The 22,139-nt window shown below is 54.9% G+C and overlaps 2 protein-coding genes across 2 annotated transcripts; both read left to right on the top strand.

The window, feature by feature from the left end:
- Positions 1-17: 17 nt before the first annotated feature.
- On the top strand, positions 18-849 carry COCSUDRAFT_17748 (MAP kinase phosphatase 1; the record flags this gene model as incomplete). The annotated part of the gene is made up of 4 exons (XM_005645675.1): positions 18-87; positions 203-258; positions 375-551; positions 655-849. Coding segments are annotated over 4 exons (498 nt in total), but the record flags the coding sequence as incomplete, so codon positions are not given.
- An 8,402-nt stretch (positions 850-9,251) lies between these two features.
- COCSUDRAFT_37528 (ARM repeat-containing protein) lies at positions 9,252-20,205 on the top strand (the record flags this gene model as incomplete). Its single annotated transcript, XM_005645674.1, has 22 exons — positions 9,252-9,272; positions 11,048-11,129; positions 11,285-11,496; positions 11,673-11,930; positions 12,090-12,263; positions 12,454-12,642; positions 12,767-12,985; positions 13,132-13,248; positions 13,386-13,545; positions 13,685-13,941; positions 14,280-14,450; positions 14,556-14,628; positions 14,738-14,898; positions 14,989-15,102; positions 15,259-15,510; positions 15,682-15,784; positions 15,914-16,068; positions 16,184-16,412; positions 16,542-16,725; positions 16,896-17,124; positions 17,232-17,396; positions 20,140-20,205. 22 exons carry the CDS (start codon positions 9,252-9,254, stop codon positions 20,203-20,205), a joined length of 3,591 nt encoding a protein of 1,196 aa, XP_005645731.1.
- Positions 20,206-22,139: the final 1,934 nt, after the last annotated feature.

Genomic DNA, 22,139 nt, shown 5'->3' with positions numbered 1-22,139 from the left:
GCATCACGCACGTCATCAACTGCGTCGGCTTTCTGTACCCCGCGTATTTCAAGGACGAGCTCACCTACCTGGTCCTGTTCTTGCAAGGTGAGACAGTAGAGCGTTTCTGAGAAAAACCCAAAATCTGCTGTTGTTACATAGAGGGTCAAACCTGTGGAAATCTTAACACCGGACATCTGAGTATCTGTCGGTGCACATGCAGATACACCAGCCGAAGACATCACCTCTGTGTTGTACAACGTCTTTGACTTCATAGAGGTGCGCAAAAGTTCCTGCTTTTCATTTATGTCCACCTCCATGTGGCTTGGGGATCCATTTGCGGGCCGCAGCAGTTTCAGCAATGGCAAGTTCATGATCATCTATGAAATTGACAGGCGGCGAGGCTGAATGGTGGCCGCGTCCTGCTGCACTGCTCCCAAGGCGTGTCTCGGAGTGCGACCTTGGCCATTGCCTACCTCATGTGGAAGAGGAGCCGACCGTTTGATGAGGTCCTGACCTCTGTCAAGGCTATCCGCGGTGTTGCCAACCCCAACATAGGCTTCACATGCCAGGTGAGCACTTGCTGTGTTGCTCTTGTGTGCCCCTGTGTGCACAGCCATTGCACAAATGTGGCCGAAGATGAGCCACACTGACTTGTTTGCCTGCTTTGCGCAGCTGCTAAACTGGCAGAGAAGGAGAGCAGCAGGAAACAGGGGCCTCAGCATGTACAGGATTTCACCTCAGTGCATGGCTGCTCCGCTGAACTTGGTCGCAAAGGCGGTGGCACCTTCTTTGCCATCGCTCGACCCTCGTGGTGCCTTCATCTTGCAGCACACCCAGCACACAATAATATGGCAGGTGAGCTCGTGACCAGATTGTGCAGCTTGAAATGACACAGCCGCATTTGGCTTTGAAATGATGCAGTGAAGTAGATTCATCTATTTGGATGTATACATCACACCTCAGCACTGCTGCGACCACCTTTATGCAGGGGTCCCGTTGCCATCCAAAATACCTTGAGGCTGCAGAGAAGGCAGCGAAACAGCTTGCCAAGTATGAAGGCGCTGCCAGTCCAGCCGTCGTCATGGTTGAGGGATCAAGCACTGCAGAGTTTGATCGCGTGGGCCTGCAAGGCAAGATCGAGAATGCTGTTCAGGAGGTTGCCGATTACAATGCGGACTACCAGGTGAGCTTCTTGTCATCAAGGACTTCTCTAATAATCCACCTTTATTGACCTTTGCCAGATGTCAGAGATGGACGTATTTGCTGGAGTTATATCAAGTTTTAGCGCATGCTGCCAAGATCAGTGGTGGTTTGCTGAAAAATTTATTGCTTCATGATCCCTGATCTCTCTTGAAAACCCTTCTGGTGCTCCTGCCTACAGATGTTCTTGGAAGCTGAGAATGGGGCCGCCAGCAGCGGGGGGCCTGACAGCTGCCGAACAAATTCCAGCACCGGTGACGGCAGCAGCCGCGCGCCTGACACAGCGCGAACGGATGGAAGCAGCAGCGGACGTGCCCCCAAAACTCCAAGGGTGCAGGTGGAAGAGGATGGCAGTCCAAACCATCGCTCCCGGAAGATCAGGCGTTCATCTGGCCCTGAACACTAGACTTCACTGGTCAAGTGGTACACATCATGGCGATGGTGTATCTTGAGTTTCCGATAGCTCACCCTGTAGCTTCTCAATTGATCAGGAAACTTGGCAACTTGATTTACGATTTTGCAAATTAATGAAGGCATTGCACAATCAGGAAACTAATCAGTTTGATGAAGGCATTGCACGATCAGGAAACTAATCAGTTTGAATTCAATACTGTTGTCTATCAGTACACCGTAAGTCATCAATATGAATTCTGGGAATCATGAGCAAGTAGTGTATGTGTACAAGTCAAGATTGCATTGTTATTCTGCCAGAGTGTGCAGTACACTAGTGAATGCCGCAGAGGCGCCGCCCGGCATTTCGAAATTTTGCGCGCATTCATAATCAATATGCAAAGTTTGCATGTGCATGAGCTAGCGCTTGGATGCGTATATGGGCACCTGAATAAAGTTGAAGTTGATGTTCATGTCCTGCATGTCAGCTCCGCATAACTCTCTTGCAGCTTTGCACACATATCTGTTTGCACAGCTGTGCTCATTGTTTGGGGCTCCTGATCTCCTGTCTGATTTGCTGACGTCATGGTGGAGACAACAAAGTTCCTTTCCTTGGTCGCACGAAGCAAATGTTCTACCGATTGAATAGCATTGCCCTTGTGAACAAATGCATGTTGCAACTTAAATCACGCAGCACCATCGACCCCAGGGCGACGTACTTGGTTTTATAGTGATATCAGAACACAGTCAACATCCATCGAGGTAGAAGGAATAATATGGATATCTGGACATTCAACGCCGACGATGACGATGATGATGAATTAATTCTGGATTCTGACAGTGGTGTGCGGCAGGATTTTTGCAGTCAGTCCACTTTGTTCAGAAGAACTGCTACTCCTGTGTTGGGCATGTTGATGAAGAGTTACTGTTGAAATGGATATGACAACAACATAAAATAATACACAATTGCGGGTGCAGATGCTGGCAACCAGCCTGCTCACAAATTTCCTGCAGCGAAAAAAGCTCGTATAAAGTTGGGGCAGCATGGGTCAAGGCCAATAAGCCTTCTTGATGACATTGACGATCTGGTAAGAATCTGATGTCGCTTGTTTCCCCTTCGTTGGCAGCCCTCCTCTGGCAGTGACAATGTTACTGTAAGGCATGCAGACAGTTTTGGTTTGAAGGCAAGTCAGTACTTTGCAGGACGATGAGAGGAAGCCAGCACCAGAGCTGGAGAGGAACTACGAGACATTCGGTTGCAGAACAGACGCTAGACCACAGCTGGAGGTGGCGGCCCTCACACACAAGGTTACCAGTGCTATTCCTGCAAGGCCAAGACGGTTGGATCCTGCTCTTCAGGCAGAGGCCATGCGAGCCAAAGCCAATCTGGAGAGGATCAGGAGACAGGCTGAAGAGGCAGCTGCAGCTTCAGGTGAAACACAGGAGGAACTTGACACATTGTGCACTACAAGCTGACTATGTTCAACAGTGTGCTTGCTGTAGTTTAAGATCAATCATGCATGCAGCTTCTGAGGAGGATGACGATGACGAGGTGGTCATCACGAGCACAGCCACTAACGCTGCCGAGGAGAGTGTGGTTGTTGAGGAGCAGAAGGTCATGCTGAGGATTAAAAGTGCCAGGGATCAGGAGGGCAAAAAGATGCGCATCGGTGTGGGTCAGCCCCTAAGCAGGCTTTTTGAAGCATATCAGCAGGCGGGGCATAAGGAGGGGTGGCTTGATTTAGGCGCAGCAGTCATCTTCAAGTGGGATGGTGAGAAATTGGGAGGCAAGGAAACCCCTGCTGGCCTGGATCTTGAAGAAGATGATGTCATCGATGCCGTATGGTAACCCAGAGATTTTGGAGTCATGATTCACCCTCTGCCAAGACCACACCAGAGAGAAGGCCAAGCGGTCATATCTTCGTACACTGCATAAGCATTTTGCTGGAATTTAACGATCTAATGAACACAATGGGGCATGTGATGGCATGAAATTACTGGAGGGATTGCCTTGTTGCGAGCATTTGCTCTTTTCTGATGTGCAAGCTTCCTAGTATGGTACACTTTGTCCCGCAGATTGACGCAGCGGCGACAGCTGTTTTAACTGTTCACTTGTGTTGCAAGAGTCTTGGACTGTATCTCTAGACTGCTGTTTTACTGGCTGTATACCTGGCTGCAGACTGACAATCGACGTGCGGCGCATGATGTTGATGAGCGCATTGTCCGACACAGTGACCGACCGTTGCCGCAATAAATTCATGAAACACGAATGATCGTTTTCTCGGCATGGAAATCCGAAGCCATACACATGCCTGAAATCCCACAATGTCAAGCAAGCTGCTGTAGCGCTGTTGCATGCCATATGAAGCTTGCTTTATCTTATATATTCTGCATCAGCACAACCAAAAGCCTACTTTGACCAGATCAATCGAACCATGCATGCACGGGGCCAGATCAGGCGGCCCACCTCGGGCAGAATTCGCAAAGAGATCGACATGTCCCACATCTTGCTTTGATCTCCATCACATGATTTCTATTCGAGAAGTGCAACATTTAGATTTGCAAGCTAGTTCGATCGTGAACACGCTGAACACCACAAGTGATAATGGCAGCTTTGCTGTGACTATCAATTCCCGCTGACAGATGGCAATGGGACAATTAGATACAGCAGATGCCTTCTCTCCAGGGAAGAGAAGGATGCTCTTTCTCATGAGACTCAAGAAGGCTGCAGAAGACCCTGGTGCGACGCCACTGCAATCTGGAGACCCAGCTAACAGAGTTTGTTATAGAACTATCGTGAGGAATCCTCTGAAATATTCAATTTTAGAGTTCTTATTTATTGCAGGGACCGTGGAAGCATCAGCGGCGTCGTGGTGTTCCACACTCTTCCAAGCCCTCCCATTGTACACCGATCTGGCGTCACAGCGGGCAGTCCTGGGCGTTTTGCGTGTAGCTCTGCGCAACGAAACTTTCTTGAAGACTTTTGCAGCCATGCTGATGCGCACAGATGGCGCCAGAGTCAGCAGGCAGGAGAGCTGCATTCTGTTTCTGTGGAGCTCTGCAGCCATACAGGCTCTCCAGCTACCTGCTGCTATGAAAGCCGCTCAGAAGCTAATGGAACGCCAGGTTTGTGCTCAGTTGCTGTCTGCTGGGGCAAATGATGAGGCTTGCATGTTATAAATCGACCTAACTAGCAAATGTCCAAGTGGGCAAGCGCGGTGTGTGCTGTGAGACCACAAGTCATCCAACAATGCAGGTTGGTGCTGCAAATCCTGGTGTCTTTCATTTTGCAGGTCACTTATCTTGATGCGTTGGTGTGGACCCACGCACCATGTCGTCCAAGCGTGAAGGCCCTGAGCAGCACTCTGCGGAAGGCGCCTGAGCTCTGGGATTCCTACCGCAGTTTGGCAAAGTCTACTGGTGGGTGTTTCTGTGGACTCTGTGTTAAAGGTCAAAGTTTGTTTGCAAGCTACGTGGCTATGAGCTGTCTTGACTACTGAGGCGGAGTAAATGTGCTCCAGGATCTCCAGGGCTAGTCAGAGCTCTTTTGGAGTACGCTCAGGCGCAGCAAGATGGAGTATCCCAGGATGAAGCTACCTTCCTGCAGATCCTGATAGACCAGGTACAGCATCTGAACCTAGGACAATGATTTGTGCCCGTCGCTATCTTTCTAACAAAATTGTAGCTCAAGAGCGGTGCTTTGCAGGTGTTGAGTGCTCGTGGACCAGTGCCGGCGGCCGTCATGGAGTGCTACAGGCCCCTCCTTGCCAACATGACGCAGGAGGCATTTGCCGACGCCCTGCTGCCAGCCCTGCTGAGGGTGGTCAAGCGGCTGCCGGAGGTCATGCTGCCCGTCGCGGACGCCCTGATCGGCATGATGATCCTCGATCTGAGCCCGGATTCAGAGACCCTCATGAAGGACCTCGTCCAGCAATTCCGCCACCCAAAGGACACCGTCAGGTGGCCACCTTGCTGACACATATAATCCTATGTCTTGTTTACTATCGTGCTTGCTTGCGCTGGTCTGAAAGGACCTTGCACCTGGAAGAACTTCCCACTTTTTGATCACTGAGCATTGTCGTGACACCTGGCTAATCTCACAGGAACTCGGCGCATGCATGCCTACGCACAGTGGCGAGCAAGGTCAGGGACACAGAGACGCTGGTGGCCATGTTTGCGGTGGCGGATGCGCTACTGAGTGGGAAAGCAGAGGGCAAGTTGCGCAGCGTGCAGGACAGGGCAGGTATTGTGAGCGCAGTGACAGCGCTCAGTGCTGCGCCTGGCAGGAGCCGTGCCCGGACAGAGCTTGCCTGCAGTGTTGCAGATCTCCTCTGCAAGCTGTATGGGTGAGCCTTTGAGCCCTTAAAAGTATCGAAGCATGGCTTCGTGATGCGTAGTTGGATAATGGTAATTGCATCCTTATGTGGATGTTTGGAAAATCATGGTTTGCACGTGATGAGACCCACTTCCGCTGGAGCAGGGAGGAGGTGAACGAGAGTGTGAAGCTGGAGATTGTGCGATGTCTCGGGCTGTGGGCGTCGGCTCTCAAGACCCTTCCGACTAACGCGCTGGAGCTCCTTACCAAGGGGTTGAAGGACAAGGAGGCTCTGCAGAAGGCTCATCTCTGTGCAATCTTGCAGGTGGGTATCAGCTTGCTGCTGGACACTATCCTTTTAATTTCATACCAAGGTGAAGGCCATGCACTTGCTCCCTGCATATATTGAGTACAGGGTATGATGCTGCGCAGATTCTGCACAGCAGTCATGAACTGTGCTGCTCTGCGGGTGGCTTGCTGGCGCCCCTGAGCAAGATAGCGTCAGACGGCAGCGTTAAGGCAGCTCAGCGTGCAGAGGGTGTCACAGCCGCTCTTGCCATTGCCCTCATTGCAGGCGCTGACGTGAAGAACAGCAAGGGCTTGGAGTCCTTCTGGACCATTCTCAGCGCTCCAAATGCAGCATTGCTGTCAGTTGCCACACTTGCAAAGCTGCCTGCCGCAGAAGCCGCCTGCGCCGCTGAGCTCGCAGAAGTACTGTTACTGCAGGTGAGTCATGTCATGCAATTTTTTGGTAGTAGGCAAATTCCAGCGTTGCGATTTCAGGTCAGATTCTACTACGTTGTCTGTGGTCGTTCTGTAGTAGAACTGATGAGCCCATTTGGATGGTCTGCAGCATGGGGACCGTATTGGGCGGGAGACGACACAGAGCTGTGCTCGCTTGTTGATGGCGGCGCTGGTGCACTATGACCAATCGGTGCGGAGAGTTGCACAGAAGGGCGCCGCACGCTGTGTGCAGGAATCTGCCTCTCTGGCAGAATCTTTTATTCGAGCGCTGCAGGAGCTTCTCGCGACCTTCACATCCTGCCCGGTACTGTCTTGCAATTCCGCGCCTTCATCAGCATTCTTGGCACAATATTCACACGAAAAATTACTCTGCAGTCAATTCAACCCTTGCTGATGCAGTGGCTTGCGCACCTCTACAATGTGCGGAGTTTAATTTTCTTATACTTTCTCACATGAGATCATGTGATACTGATGGAGTCACCTGTGCAGGTCCTCACACCTGCAACCCCGTCCGCAGATGATACCGGGGTGTCCAGCAGTGCACTCACCGAGCGTTTCCAGCATGCGCTCACGGCCATCTCGCCACGGCCACAGCAGCACCGAGGCGTGTCGCCGCTGGCCCCTGATATTGCGGCTCGCTTCCTTTTGGCTGCGAACCACCCCATCATCAGTCCTACTGGCGCATACACCCGCCCATTCTGGTGCGAATTCATTGCAGATGTGGTCTCATACAAACACCATGCAGTTCTTTCCTGTATGTCTCCTGATGTGCTCTCCTGAAGGATGGTGGTCAATCCTGAAGCATGCAGAACGAGTGACATGCTTGTGTGTTGCCCAGGCTGGCTCTGCGGAGGAGGCTGGGCAGTGTTGGGGACAGTCTGGGCACAACGGCCGCTGTGAGTGTGCTGATGGGCAGTGAGGGCGTGGGGAGTGGTAGCGCTGCAGACAGGCAGGCTGCCAATGCAGCGCTCGGCAGCGCAATGATGGAGAATGCTGAGGGCGTGCACCCTCTTGTGCTCCCGCATCTCAGTGACCTTCTTGATCGCTCGCAGCATGACGCGCTGCCGCCATCACACATTCTGATCTTCAAGACCCCTCCTGGTGAGTGCTGTCAGAGATCTGGACAGCATCTTTCCACGTCAGCTTACGAGGGTGCAAGATTTTCCGCAACGCATCCAATATATCTTCTGTTCCATTGAGCTAACAGTTGGCCTAATTCGTCAATGCAGGCCAGATAGCAATACAGATGGACATCAATTCATTGAGCCTATCAGATTCTGGGGCACCAGCAAGTGCCGGACAGGCACCAGCTGCAGCCAAGCAAGCCAAAGCAGCTCCTCGTCCGAGTATGAATGGTTCAGCCACCACCAACGGGCGCCCAAAACCCGCTGACAAGGGCAAGGGACCTGGTGCAAAGGGCGCAGAGAAGAAAGACCCTGCTGTCCTCAAGAGGGAGAAGCAGCTTGCAGAGGAAGCAGAGGTACTGCTCTCTGGTCCTGTCATTGAGGGATATGATCTAACATCTGCATCCTGTTACTTTGTCTCACAAAGAATTTTAGGCATAAATTGGGGCCAGATTAAGTTTGGAGTTTGTGCAGGTGCGCGAGGAAGTGATTGCAGTTCAGCACAAGTTGGAGCGGGGCTTGTATGCCCTGGCAGGCGCAGCCCAGGGGAACAGAGGCTTCACCGCTGATCACTTGGAGGACTTCCTGGGACTGGTGCTGCCGCTGCTGGGGTCCCCCATTGTTGGTGAGGGGGCTGCCTTTGAGGCCGTGCACGCTCTGGCGCAGTGTCTGCCCAGCACCCTTGGCAGCCACGGGTTGGCTGTGGCCCGTGCTCTGCGCCTTGTGGAGCTTGACAAGTATGGTGAGTATGGAATCCCCCTGCATGTGTTGCTGGATAAGGCTCTTGACAGTCTACTCTCTTCATGGTTGATCCATCAACTCACTGAGTGGAGCACTGTAAGTTCTTCTACAGCTTAACTTGCTGAGTCGGCGGTACATGCCCATCACAGTGCCAAACACGCTGCGAAGTGATACTGTGTGGCTGCAGAGGAACCACGGGAGCCTGACCTGGTGAGTCGTGATCCCCTTGTGGAGAGCATCATGGCACTGTCCTCGGCGACTGCTGCTGGCTCTGCCCTGCCAACACCGACATACATGATGCTGTTCCCCATCCTTGCCGCCGTTCTGAAATGGCCGCAGCGCACGCCCCTGCACGAGGACGCCTTGGCAGCTGTGGCCTTGCATGTGTCACCGGGGGGTCCGCTGCCTCGCAGAGCGACGCTCGCCCTGCTGTACAACGTGCTGGAGATTTTGCCCAGCTTCAGGTGCTTCCTTGATCTGTCATGCAGCCATATGTTGTATTGCCTGCCTGCCTGCATGCAGGCCATAATAACTCCGAAACCAACTCCATTGGAATTGCTGCGTTTAGCGCAGTGTGCGTCCTTGCAATGGAGAATGTATCATGATTCATCGATGTGGCATGCACAGGGGCAAGGTGCAGCCGCTCCTAGATGACTTGTGTAGGGGCCTTGAGCCTGAGGACGCGGCTGCAGCGCTCCAAGGTCTCCTGACCTCATCAGCAGACACACGCGCCGCCGCACTGGCTGCACTCCCACATGTCCCCTACCTTGCTTCTGGTGAGGACCAACAGCATCGTATTGGGCATTCCCCAAAAAAACTTTCTTTGCCAATTCTGAAAACTTCCTGCTTGCTTGGGGTAAAGAGGTTGCAACTCTGTAAAAGTAAAGATATCCCGTGTCAATTTTAAGTTCATAGTCATTGATTGCTGACGCTGTCTCTGCGCAGGTCAATGTCCCCAGTCTTCAGGCGCTGACACTACGCTGTTCATTGCCTGCCATGATGTGGATGAGGCAAACGCACAAGCAGCGCGCGAGCTCTTTGCAGCCTCCAAGCTCAGCCTGCCCCGCAACTTTGTCGAACCGGTCGCAACAGCACTGGCTCATCAGCACAGTGATGTCCGTTCTGCTGCAGCAGCTGCCCTTTCTGCGGGCATACAGGTGATGATCAGATCAATCATCAAGATATTTTGCTTGTCTTCTTGCATTTTTGTCGGAGCCACAATTGAATATGCTGTACCTTTGACTGTCTGAACATGCTGCAGGCACATCCAGAAGCTGTGGGGGAGGCTGTGCAGAGAATCATTAGGAGTTATGAGGGAGGCTCACAGCAGGGACGGGTCGGAGCTGCTCTCGCCCTCAGGGCCTGCGCTCCACAGCTGACCAACCAGCAAGTACCCATCGCGCTGGACTTCCTGCTTGGAGAGGGTCTTGCGGATGCAGATGACGATGTGAGGGGGCAGATGGTGACTGCGGGTGCGCCTCACTTTCTTTCCAACTCCTGCGCGTCTTTGTCAAGCATTGGCCAAGCAGTGATGAAGAGTCTGAACTGGTCTTGCAGGCATGGCTGTAGTCACGGAGCATGGGGCAAGTAGCACATCAAAGATGCTCCAGCTGTTTGAGGGCTACCTGGAGGCCAAGAATGTTGCGGATGAGGAGAGCTATGACAGAGTGAGGGAGGGTGTTGTGGTGTTCCTGGGCACCTTGGCACAGCATCTGGACCCTGCCGAGAAGAAGGTGCTGCTCTTTCCTATTCTGCACCTGCATGTACAATCTTGCATACGTGCATGCTGGCCCATGCCTCACCTCGTAAAGTTGCAAGATCTGCTGGCACAAGGCAATGATGCCTTCAAATGAATGCTTCCTGTGTGAAGCACCAATGATTACGTCCTTTACAGGTCCGGAACATCCTCAACACGCTCATAGATGTGCTGAGGACGCCATCATCAGATGTGCAGCGTGCAGTCTCGGACTGCCTTGTGCCTCTCATGGCGGGTCTTGCCACCGACCAGGCATTCATCGAGGCTCTGATCCAGAAAGTTCTCAAACTTTTGACAAAGGGCGAAAGTTACGGTGACAGGTGCGCACTGCCTCAGTAAAAAGACATGCATGTGGTTGGCAAGCGTTGCTTTGGTAGATAGCAAAAGGGAAGCTGGACGCATCCCAACTTAAGTTGATACATAATGGGCTGCTGTGCCACCGCAGGCGAGGTGCTGCCTATGGACTGGCTGGCATTGTCAAGGGCTTGGGTGTATCAGCGATCAATGGCTTTGGCATCATGGATGCCTTGAAGGCGGCTCTGGATGATCAAAGCAGCGCGGATGCTAGAGAGGGTGCCCTGTTTGCTTTTGAGTCGCTGTGTGAGAAGCTTGGAAGGTACGCAAAGCACCACCTCGTGGCGGTTGGCTTGATTGCACCTGTGTTCATGTTTACTTTGTACTTCATGGAGCTCGTGCATTGGGCTTGCCCACAGATGCCAATTAGATCATCAATCTCCTGGGTGTCTCAGGCTGTTTGAGCCTTACATCGTCCAGCTGATGGGCAAATTGCTGGAGCGATTTGGCGATGTGTCAGCCTCTGTGCGGCATGCCACCAACAACGTAGCACGGGCCGTGATGAGTAACCTGTCCAGCCAGGGTAAATTTCTCACACATAGACGCTTCTGATAGTTCTTTGTTTGTGTTTTGCATGCAGAAGTCTTGCTGAGCATTGCTGACTGTCCTTGCCATCCATGCCTGCACAAGGATGTGACTAGTGTCATTCAATGACAGACGAATGGTGCTCCTGAGCAGGGGTGAAGCTGGTGTTGCCTTCGCTTGTGGCGGGCGTGGACAGCCGCACCTGGCGCAGCAAGCAGGGCAGCGTGCAGATGCTGGGCGCCATGGCTTATTGTGCCCCCAAGCAGCTCGGCACAGCGCTGCCCTCCATCGTGCCTAAGCTGTCCGAGATCCTGGCAGACCCCCACCCCAAGGTCCAAGCCGCCGCGCGCCACGCCCTCAAGGAGGTAAACATCCTCCTTTTGATTATTAAAAATAACCCCTGCCTTGGTTTGTATTTGGTCGGCGGAGCCCTATTGTCATGCTCAGAGCATTCTAGAGAGGAAGGCCATGGCGCATGTTTGCAATAAAATTTGCGCTGCAAATAGTTTTGGCCTCAGTATTGCCAGTGCGCCCTGTGCAGGTGGGTTCCGTCATCCGCAACGCAGAGGTGCAGGAGTTGGTGCCGGCACTGCTGGCGGCCATCGCCGACCCCAACACAAAGGCCAAGCCTGCACTGGACACGCTGCTGGTCACCAAGTTTGTGAACGCGGTGGACGCTCCCAGCCTGGCGCTGATAGTTCCGGTGGTGCACCGCGGGCTGAGGGACCGCTCGGGTGACATGAAGAAGAAGGCTGCGCGCATCGTGGGCAACATGTGCGGCCTCATCAACGAGCCCAAGGTGAGAAGTGTAGATGACTCTCTGCACTTGTGTACTGCCCTCACAATTCCCTTGATGAGGACTTCACGGTCACAGATTGCTTGGTGACTTGCAATGACGGCGAGTGGGCATGATCTATATGCATGGTGTGACACGACATGACGGCATGTGCGCGTGCAGGACATGGCGCCGTACGTGCCGCTGCTGATGCCGGAGCTGCAGAGCGCGCTGGTGGACCCTCTGCCGGAGGTGCGCGCGACGGCTGCCAAGGCGCTCGGCTCGCTGCTGAAGGGCATGGGCGAGCAGCACTTCCAGGGCCTCATGCCATGGCTCCTGGCCACCCTCAAATCAGAGGTGAGGCTCCTATACTGCTCTACTCCTTGTTCTGTAGCTTGTGAGTTTGCTGGCTTATGAAGTGCAGTACACAGGTACCTGGCTACATGCACCTTCTCCATCTGTGTCCCTAACTACCTTGCCGAGAGGCGAAAAGGATGCATATGGAGTCCATTGCTGTGACTAAATTCTGGATGTTTTGTCGCTGCAGAAAAGCAGTGTGGAGCGTTCCGGCGCAGCGCAGGGTATGGCGGAAGTGTTGGCGGTGCTGGGCAGGGACCATGTGGAGGCGCTGCTGCCGGATGTGCTGGCAGCGTGCACGGCGCCCTCACCCTTTGTGCGCGAGGGCAACCTCACCCTCTTCAGATTCCTGCCCCACGCCATCCCCGATCAGTTCCAGGTGCTGCACCATCTCTGCATGCTGTGACATACATTACATGATCGTACTTGAGCACATGCCTGGGAAAATGCACAATATGTCGCCTACCAAGTACAAGAGTGTGACGAATGTGAGCACCGTGCAGGAGCATCTCAACGAGGTCTTGCCTGCAATCCTGGACGGCCTGGCGGACGAGTCTGAAGGTGTCCGTGAGGCTGCCCTCTCAGCCGGCCGCACAGCAGTGGAGCTGTTTGCGCAGACATCGCTGCCGCTGCTGCTGCCGGCTGTGGAGGCTGGCATCATCAATGACAACTGGCGCATCCGCCAATCCTCTGTGGAGCTGCTGGGCGACCTGCTCTTCAAGGTGCTGGGTGCTGGTTATATTGCAGAGCCGCCCTTCACATCACTTGAAGACTGACAGCAAAAGGCATGAGCTGGAGATTTTTGCTGCGGCCCACATGGTGACAGAGGGGGACAAACAAACTGAATTACATGTTTGGTGTGTTGCAGGTGGCGGGTACGTCAGGCAAGGTTCACATCGATGGTGACAGTGATGATGAGGGTATCTCCAGTGAGGAGCATGGCAGCGCCATCATTGAAGCTCTGGGCTGGGATCGGCGAAATGAGGCAAGCATTTTCCTTCCCTTGCTGACAATGAATATCAGAGTCATCAGAGTTGCACCGTCCATTTGGGCGTACTGGTATTTCTGTTGCAAGGCAAGATATGCCAGGTCTTCGCCCAGGACAGTCCTGTCTCTCTGCAGGTTGTGGCGAGCCTCTACATGGCACGCAGCGATGTGGCCTACACTGTGCGCTCTGCAGCGCTGCACGTGTGGAAGACAGTCGTGTCAAACACGCCGCGGACCCTGGCCGAGATCTTGCCGGCTCTCATGAAGAGCATCATCGCGTCCCTTGCCTCCCCTGGTGAGCTGGCGCCACCGTGCACTGCTGGACCCAATATGACCACCGAAGTAGTCTCCCCTGGTGCACTATCCTCATTCATGGCCAGAGATCAAAGTCAAATTTGTGGACACCACTGAGGCATGTGCGGGTGGTGGAGCAGGCGAGGAGCAGCAGCAGATGGCGGGGCGGTGCCTGGGGGAGTTGGTGCGCAAGATGGGGGAGCGAGTGCTGGGCCACATCATCCCCATCCTGCAGCAGGGCATGGGCGCGGAGGAGGCGTCAACGCGGCAGGGTGTTTGCTACGGTATGAAAGAGCTGCTGGACAACATCACGCGCCAGCAGCTGGCCGAGCACCTGGGCGCCCTGCTACCCACCGTGCAGGCCGCCCTTGTCGACCCCGACCCAGGCGTCCGCCAGGCCAGCCCCCACGCACCTCCTGCTGCGCAATCTGCCTTTTAAGGAATTGTGTTGCTGATAAATTTCCAGCTGACAAGACAAGTGTAAAGTACTTTTCAATTAATAGAGGTGTCCACACAAAGCTGTGATGCAGTCACAGAAGCCGCCCCGTTCCATTCCTGTGTCACACCATCTGCTTCTCTAAGATGTGATGATGGTGGTAGTACGGAGACAAGGCCGCCCTGGCAGATTGCAAAAGACATGTGACAGAAACTGGGCAGCCAATCTCTGTGCCAAGCGCGGGAGGGCGACAGTTTGCCCTCGGTGCAAGGAAGTGAGTTGTGTCTGCTGCGGAACAGGCGGCCGGGTCCGCCTTCAACATCCTGTTCAAGGGGGGCGCGGGCAGCGCGGTGGATTCTGTCATCCCCGCCCTGCTGGCGGGACTGGAGGGCGAGTCACACCAGGCGTCACAAGCGCTGGAGGGCCTGCGAGTCATTCTGGGCGTGCGCCCTCAGACGCTCGGCAGCATGGTGCGCACCCACATTGGCGGCATTGGGTTCCATCTTTTGCCTTCTGTGCAAGATCAATCTGTGTAGACATGATCAGGTGTAACGTGGGTTTTACATGCTTTGCAGGTGCCCAAGCTGCTGAAGCCGCCTCTGCATGCCACTGCCTTGCGGGCCATTGGGTCTCTTTCAGACGTGGCAGGTGACACCCGCTTCATTTCTATATAATGCTGAGTGTAACTCTGTTACACGTTTTGGATTGCTTTGTTTTCACTTGACTGCGTCATTCTGAGCCTCTTTTGACTTGCCAGGCCCTTCCATTCATCCCCACCTTGGCACAATTCTGCCGCCCCTCCTGTCCTTGGCCAGTGAAGCAGGCAGCCACAGTGAGGAGGCAGAGGCTGCCAGGGAGGGAGTGCGGCAGGTGTCTGCAGCAGTGGCAGAGGACGGAGCCTACCTTCTGATTGCTCAGGTAATTTTTGCAGTGTGGAAATTTAATTCGCCCAAAAGCCCTCCTTTGAACATCTGGATTATGGGGACCAACTCACTCGTGGTTGTGCAGTTGGAGAAGGGATTGGAGGAGCCCACACGGAGGCGAGCAGCAGCGGATACCATTGCCCACTACTGCTCGGCCTCAAAGCATGACTTCCAGGAGCACGTGCCCAGCCTGCTGACGGTGAGCACTTGCATGCAATGACACACATTCTATGAGCTTGGCTTCGTCTCAAGCCAGCGCTTGCATGGATGTCTCCCTGCCATGATAGCAAAATCCCATACTTGTTGAGATGTGCATCGAGATGGCCAGCCAACAAGGACTCCTTGGCATGGTCAGGCACTGGTGGGGCTGATGATGGAGGAGGATCATGACACACTGGTGGCGTGCTGGACCGCGCTGGGAGCAGTCATCGCTAGCATCCCCAAGGAGCTGCAGCCGAGCTATGTGCGCTGCATGCGCGAGGCCGTGCAGACCGCGCGCGACAAGGAGCGCCGCAAGCGCCGGCCCGGGCCGCTGCTGCTGGCCGGCTTCTGCCTGCCCAAGGCTCTGCAGCCCGTGCTGCCCATCTACCTGCAGGGAGTGCTCCAGGTCAGCAGAACACCTTTTTTACTTCACACTTGAGTCCGGCTTTTACTGGACATGCGCGTCTTGCACTTGTGGTGGCAAGTGTTTCCCTTGATCTGACAGATCCTCCATTCCTCTCAAGTTGACTGTTGCTAGTCATTCAAGAATATACAGTAATGGCACGATGGGCCGCAGGGGTCTTCTGCTGAGCTGAGGGAGCTTGCTGCTGAGGCGCTTGGAGAGTTGGTAGATGTGACGAGCCAGGAGGCCCTGCGACCATTCACTGTGCAGATCACAGGTGCTGCAGCATTTCTCAAAATTTTATCAATCATCTGAAATTCATGCTGGATGCCACCTTGAATTCTTTGTGCTTCAGCACAAGTAGAAATGGACTTGGGACTGACTGCCATGGGTGTTGATGGCTAAGGTCCGCTGATCCGCATCATTGGGGACCGCTTCGCGTGGCAAGTCAAGGCCGCTATCTTGCACACCCTCGGGCTTCTCATTGCCAAGGCGGGGCCTGGCTTGAAGCCATTTGTGCCTCAGCTACAGACGACATTCCTGAAGTGCCTGGGGGATCAGGTAAGAGGGCCTGTTTGTTTTCAGCCATACGTTTCATTGTGCATTTGCAGAAGGATTCACAAAGGCATGGAATGCGGGGGGGAGGGGGTGTTCCAAGGTTGGTATGCTGTGACAGGCCCGCCAGGTGCGCCAGAGCGCTGCGGAGAATCTTGGGGAGCTCACAAAGATGAGCATGCGGGTGGATCAGCTTGCGACAGACCTCACAAACAACGCCAAGGTGGCCGAGCCGGCACTGGCCGAGGCGTACCTGACAGCGCTGCGGGGCATGCTCTCGTCCGTTGGCGAGCGCATCTCACCCGCTGTGCTGTCCAGCACCGGGGCTGCACTGCAGGAGCTCATGGCTGGTGCAGGTGGGCACAGCTCCTTTCCTCGATATTGGGTGTGCTCTCCACATAACATGAATATGAGGTCGTGAGGCTTAGAATTGAATCCGTGCCGCGAGCATGAAGGTGCAAGTCGCGATGATGGTACAGGTGACGATGAGGTGCTGCGTGGCGCTCTGGCATCATGTCTTGGAGTGTTCGTGAAGCACTCGTCAGCGGAGGAAGTGCGGCAGGTGCTGCTGAAGGGGCCGCTGGGGCCTCCCGCTCCCAACAAACGGGACCGCCTTGGCCACGCCCTCACGCTTGCAGCCGTCGCTTTGAGCGCCCCTGAGAGGTAGTTCGACCATGCTCCTTGCAGTTTTCATGCATGAGTGTGATTCTAAGTAGCGCCATATGATTGGCTTGATTCTCTGTTATAATAGCTAAGATGAATCATCGCACAAACATGTGCATGCATTATCGTGAGTGCTCATCAAGCGGTAAAGAACTAGTGTTCATGTACAGGTTGGAGCAGGTGGAGCTGACAGGGAAGGCAGTCGCGGCCGTGACCCGCTTCTCCCGCGACGAAGGTCACGCAGTGCGGCTGGCGTCTGCGCGCGCGACTGGTCACATGGCGCTTGCAGAGCTGCGCGGGCAGCTTCCTCAGGACGCTGCACTTTCGCCGCTGCTGCCAGTAATGGTGGCGCTCATCGGCACAGATCAGTCCTCTGAAGTGCAGCGGCAGATGCTGCTGGTGGGCGGCCTTTCTTTACAGTATCTGCCTATAAACGAGCATGTGTTTGCAGTCAGGTGGACTCACTGCTGCGCTAGCAAAAGCTGACTGTGCATTGGCTTGCGAAGGTGCTGCGCAAGGTGGCTGTGGAGAGAGCCGATGCGCTTGTGCCCCATTACACATCCCTCATACCCAGCATGGTCAGCCTGCTCCAGCAGACCCAAGGCCCGACAAAGCTGGCTGGCGATCGCACCCTGGGCCGCGTTCTGCAGGTGACTGCCCTTGCAACCGGTGTCCTTTGGCACCCCACGACATTTTCGTGTACTTGTGAAGGACACAGCAAGAAATCATGCGGTTGACGCTGTTCTGGTCTGCTCTCGCAGATTGACCAAGGGCTTGAAGCAGTCCATGCCTTCCTCAGCATGCCTGGAGCCGGGTCCACAGCCAAAGCATACTTGACCGAGGCCTGTCTAAGGCGCCTGAGCCGACTGCCCCTAGCCGATGACGACGATGATGAGGCTATGCTGTGATGCATATCGCCCAGGTCCCCAGGATGTGAGCGCATCAGATCTGAAGGTTGAAGTGAGCACATGTACGATATCCGTGTGTGCATTTTTTAGGACAACGATGTGACAGATGAGGCATATGCAAGTGGACTGTTTTTCCTCTTAAGGGTTCATTTAGTGCGATGATGGTGTCTGCTATGCTTTGCCATGCCATGCATTGCAAGCTCTCCAGACAGTCTGAAGAATGGAAGATCGAAATCTGATAAGTACGAAGAACCCTGTCACTGAAGCGATCCAATGGTCTGACATGTATGTAATACAGGGATTTTCCCTCAATGGTCAGTTGTCACCTTGTATGTTTCCCTTAGAGCCCTGGGGTCACAGATTGCCGCGACGGAGCTCCTTAAGGCCAAGCTTGCGCCTTCACCATTTGCCAGCGCGGAATGGAGCCTCAAGCACGCGGTACCACCGGTTGAGGGACCCGCCGAGCTCAGCTCTGCACGGTCCCCGGGGTGCACCCTCCACCCCCGGGACACTGGCCTCACCACCCAGTGTTGGTGGCCTCGCCCCCCACCAACCGTGCTCGGGCTGCTCACACCGTGGGTTTCCCTCGGCCGGGCGGCTCAGTCGTGGGCCCCGCTACCAGTGGAGATCAACACCGGAGCGCCGGAGCGCCGTTGCCCGCAGAAGCTCATATCACCATGCCCAGGGCTCTCGGAAGTCAGTTCTTGTGTTCCACCTTCGCATGCTTCACCTTGAGCCTCACCAGGCCTTTCTGATTGTTCCACCATAGTTTTCAGCCATTTTCTCGACCATGGCCATTGCATCATCGTCATTCGTGGCCCTTTGCCTTAGTAAAATTTGATTGCCTCCTCGGCATTTGTCTCATGTGCACCACCTTGAGCGGGTGTCTAGGATTTGAATATTCATGCCTCCTGCCTATCCCCACCTGTGCCGTCGGTGAGTGTGCTGCTCTCGAGTTCTTGTTGTTCCACCTTAGCATGCTTCAACCTGCCCAATGGCCAGCACGATCGGCCGATCGTTTCCCATCAAAGCGACCCCTGCATAGACCTACGCGGCCGATGCTTGTGCTGCCAGCACCTCTGGACATTATTGCCCATCGGCAGCAGCAGCTTAACTCTCGCGTGAAGGAGAATCGCACTCCCACCAGCCATCGCTCACGCCGGGACACCAATTGCAGCCAGCAACGCTGCAGGACGTCACGAAGCCAGAGGTTTGGCAGTCCCCATCAGCAACACCTTTGGAGTGGGAGGCTTTCAAGAGCTCAAGATCACGCAGAGACCCCTATATCCCTCACACATGCGACGCAGCTGTGTCGGCAGCCATATGCGATCTTCATCAGATGGACATGCCCTGCGAAGCGCCCCCTACACATACCCGCATTAAGCGCTCCGTCACTAGAATTTGCGACCTTCCTGGAAGGGATTTCGACATTGCAAGGAATGGCTCTAGGAAACTTCTTTCCACCAACAGCGCCGTCGCAGCAATTTGCGGGCTGGAGATTGTTGAGCCGCTGGTGCTGGGAGTTGGAATTTCTTCTTGCCTATCACTGACTGACCTCTTCGCTGCAACAAAACACTGTGTTTTTCTGATGAGCCTCTCCAGCAAATTTAGAGGCATTGGTATGCAGGTAGCATGGGGACCAGTGCAAGTTTGGCAGCGTCCTGCACAGCACGCTGAATCTGGAGCATGGCCCGCGTGAAGTGCAAGTCTCCGAATTCGCGCAAGCCTGGCCGCTGCGGACCGGGGCGCGTTTCCTGCCGGCTCGCGGCACTCAGATGCCGCTCCGAAGGACTGCAATCCTCCCGGAGGTGACCCAGCGTTGAGCCAGACACAGGCCGACATGTAAATGCCTGCACACACCGCGGCTCAGAGTTGCTCTCGTACGCCAGACAGCTGCAGCCAGCCCAATGGAGGGCGGTCGCCCACAGGAGGTGCTCCCAGCCAGGAGATTCCCTACACAGAAGACCACAGCAGCCGAGGTGCCCGCTTAGTCAGCTCCACCGCTGGAGCTCTCCGATATTCCGAGCATGCGCATCGAGAATTGCCTAGAAAGGCCCGGCAGGCGGAACCTGCCGGCTCGCGACACACAACCTCCAATGGGACTATCAATAGTTTTCCAGTGATCCTCCGATGTTTCTGTCTCACCAGCAGCCCCAACAATCCCCTTGGCCTGTCATCCGTGGCCTTCTGCCTTAGTGTCTGTCCTCCTCACCATTCACAGTAGTTCATTGAAGGCTATCTGAAGGGTTTAGGGTTTCCAACCCCAGTATCCACCCTTGAACCTGAGCGGGTGTCTAGGACCTTGGACATGATGCCTCCTGCCTATCCCCGCCTCCAATGTGGTGGGTGTGTGTATCTGGTCGAGTTCTCGCCAGCCTACCTGTTTTTCGCCTCATTTGCGGCTTCATATCTCCCATATGCCACCGTTTGCTTGTGCCCCACCTTGCTGGCAGATTGAGGCATAGTTTAGGGTCACATTGCCAGCCCCGAGCGGGTGCTCACTCAGATGCTCACAGACACTCAGATGCCGCTCCGAAGGACTGCAATCCTCCCGGAGGTGACCCAGCGTTGAGCCAGACACAGGCCGACATGTAAATGCCTGCACACACCGCGGCTCAGAGTTGCTCTCGTACGCCAGACAGCTGCAGCCAGCCCAATGGAGGGCGGTCGCCCACAGGAGGTGCTCCCAGCCAGGAGATTCCCTACACAGAAGACCACAGCAGCCGAGGTGCCCGCTTAGTCAGCTCCACCGCTGGAGCTCTCCGATATTCCGAGCATGCGCATCGAGAATTGCCTAGAAAGGCCCGGCAGGCGGAACCTGCCGGCTCGCGACACACAACCTCCAATGGGACTATCAATAGTTTTCCAGTGATCCTCCGATGTTTCTGTCTCACCAGCAGCCCCAACAATCCCCTTGGCCTGTCATCCGTGGCCTTCTGCCTTAGTGTCTGTCCTCCTCACCATTCACAGTAGTTCATTGAAGGCTATCTGAAGGGTTTAGGGTTTCCAACCCCAGTATCCACCCTTGAACCTGAGCGGGTGTTTAGGACCTTGGACATGATGCCTCCTGCCTATCCCCGCCTCCAATGTGGTGGGTGTGTGTATCTGGTCGAGTTCTCGCCAGCCTACCTGTTTTTCTTTTTTTTTTTTTTAAAAGGGGAAGCCCCCGCTATTACACAGGTGCCAGTCGCACGCTTCCCAGCACGCATGCAATAGGATATTTGGGGAAACCTGTCAGAGTTGGGGCACGCAGAGCACTCCCGCAGGAGGATAATGCGATACTTAAGAGAAGCGCAAGCATGAAGGCATACCACAGAAAGGCAACAGAAAGGCTCCTAGCGATGGACATGTCCCAAGCACCAGAGGGTTACCTCATCCCCAGAGGCGCACTCCAGCCCGCCGGCAACGCAACACCGCTGAGGTGACGTTGGAGGACCCACGGGGCAAGCCTAGGGCTTGCAGCTGGAGGCAGGGGTCACAGCAAAGCAGGCAATCATCAATCACTGGCAGGCAATTATGGATGTGCGGGCAACCAGTGGTGGAACAGACATGAAAGGCACGTTTATACGGTTGGCCGACAGGGATGGAACAGGATCGCGTTCGGACCCATTACCACTAGGTGCCGCTCGGGGCTGGCAATGTGACCCTAAACTATGCCTCAATCTGCCAGCAAGGTGGGGCACAAGCAAACGGTGGCATATGGGAGATATGAAGCCGCAAATGAGGCGAAAAACAGGTAGGCTGGTGAGAACTCGACCAGATACACACACCCACCACATTGGAGGCGGGGATAGGCAGGAGGCATCATGTCCAAGGTCCTAGACACCCGCTCAGGTTCAAGGGTGGATACTGGGGTTGGAAACCCTAAACCCTTCAGATAGCCTTCAATGAACTACTGTGAATGGTGAGGAGGACAGACACTAAGGCAGAAGGCCACGGATGACAGGCCAAGGGGATTGTTGGGGCTGCTGGTGAGACAGAAACATCGGAGGATCACTGGAAAACTATTGATAGCCTAAAGCCCTGGGCAGGGTGGTCTTCTGTAAGCTTGCGCCAACGCTCTGGCTCTCCGGCACGGTACTCCACAGGTAGCGGGGCGCACGATGGATCCGTCTGGCCGAGGGATACCCAAGGGGTGAGCCGCGCAAACACGTCCGGTGGTGGGCGAGGCCACCGGCACTGGGTGGCGAGGCCAGTGCCCCAGGGGTGAAGGAGGCACCCCCGGGGCCGTGTTGGGCCGAGCTCGACAGGTCCCTCGACCAGTGGAAGCACGTGACTCGGAGCCCCATTCCGCGCTGGCAAAGGTTAGAGGTAGGAGAGGCGCAAAGCTTCTGGTAGGCAATCTGTGGTCCCAGGGCTCTAAGGCAAAAGGGGTCTCAGACAAGGAACGACAGGCCGGGCTTTGCCGGGGTGGGATCGGGACTGGTGAAAGGTTAGTCATCCGTGCCTGACTATGGTATGACGAAGGCTCTTAGCGCCCATGTGCCCAGAGCACCTATCGCAAAG

This window comes from Coccomyxa subellipsoidea, assembly GCF_000258705.1.
Source record: "Coccomyxa subellipsoidea C-169, whole genome shotgun sequence".
NCBI classification, from domain to species: Eukaryota; Viridiplantae; Chlorophyta; class Trebouxiophyceae; family Coccomyxaceae; genus Coccomyxa; species Coccomyxa subellipsoidea.
The sequence above is the reverse complement of the archived record's forward strand: the minus strand, read 5'-3'. Positions and strand labels throughout refer to the sequence as shown.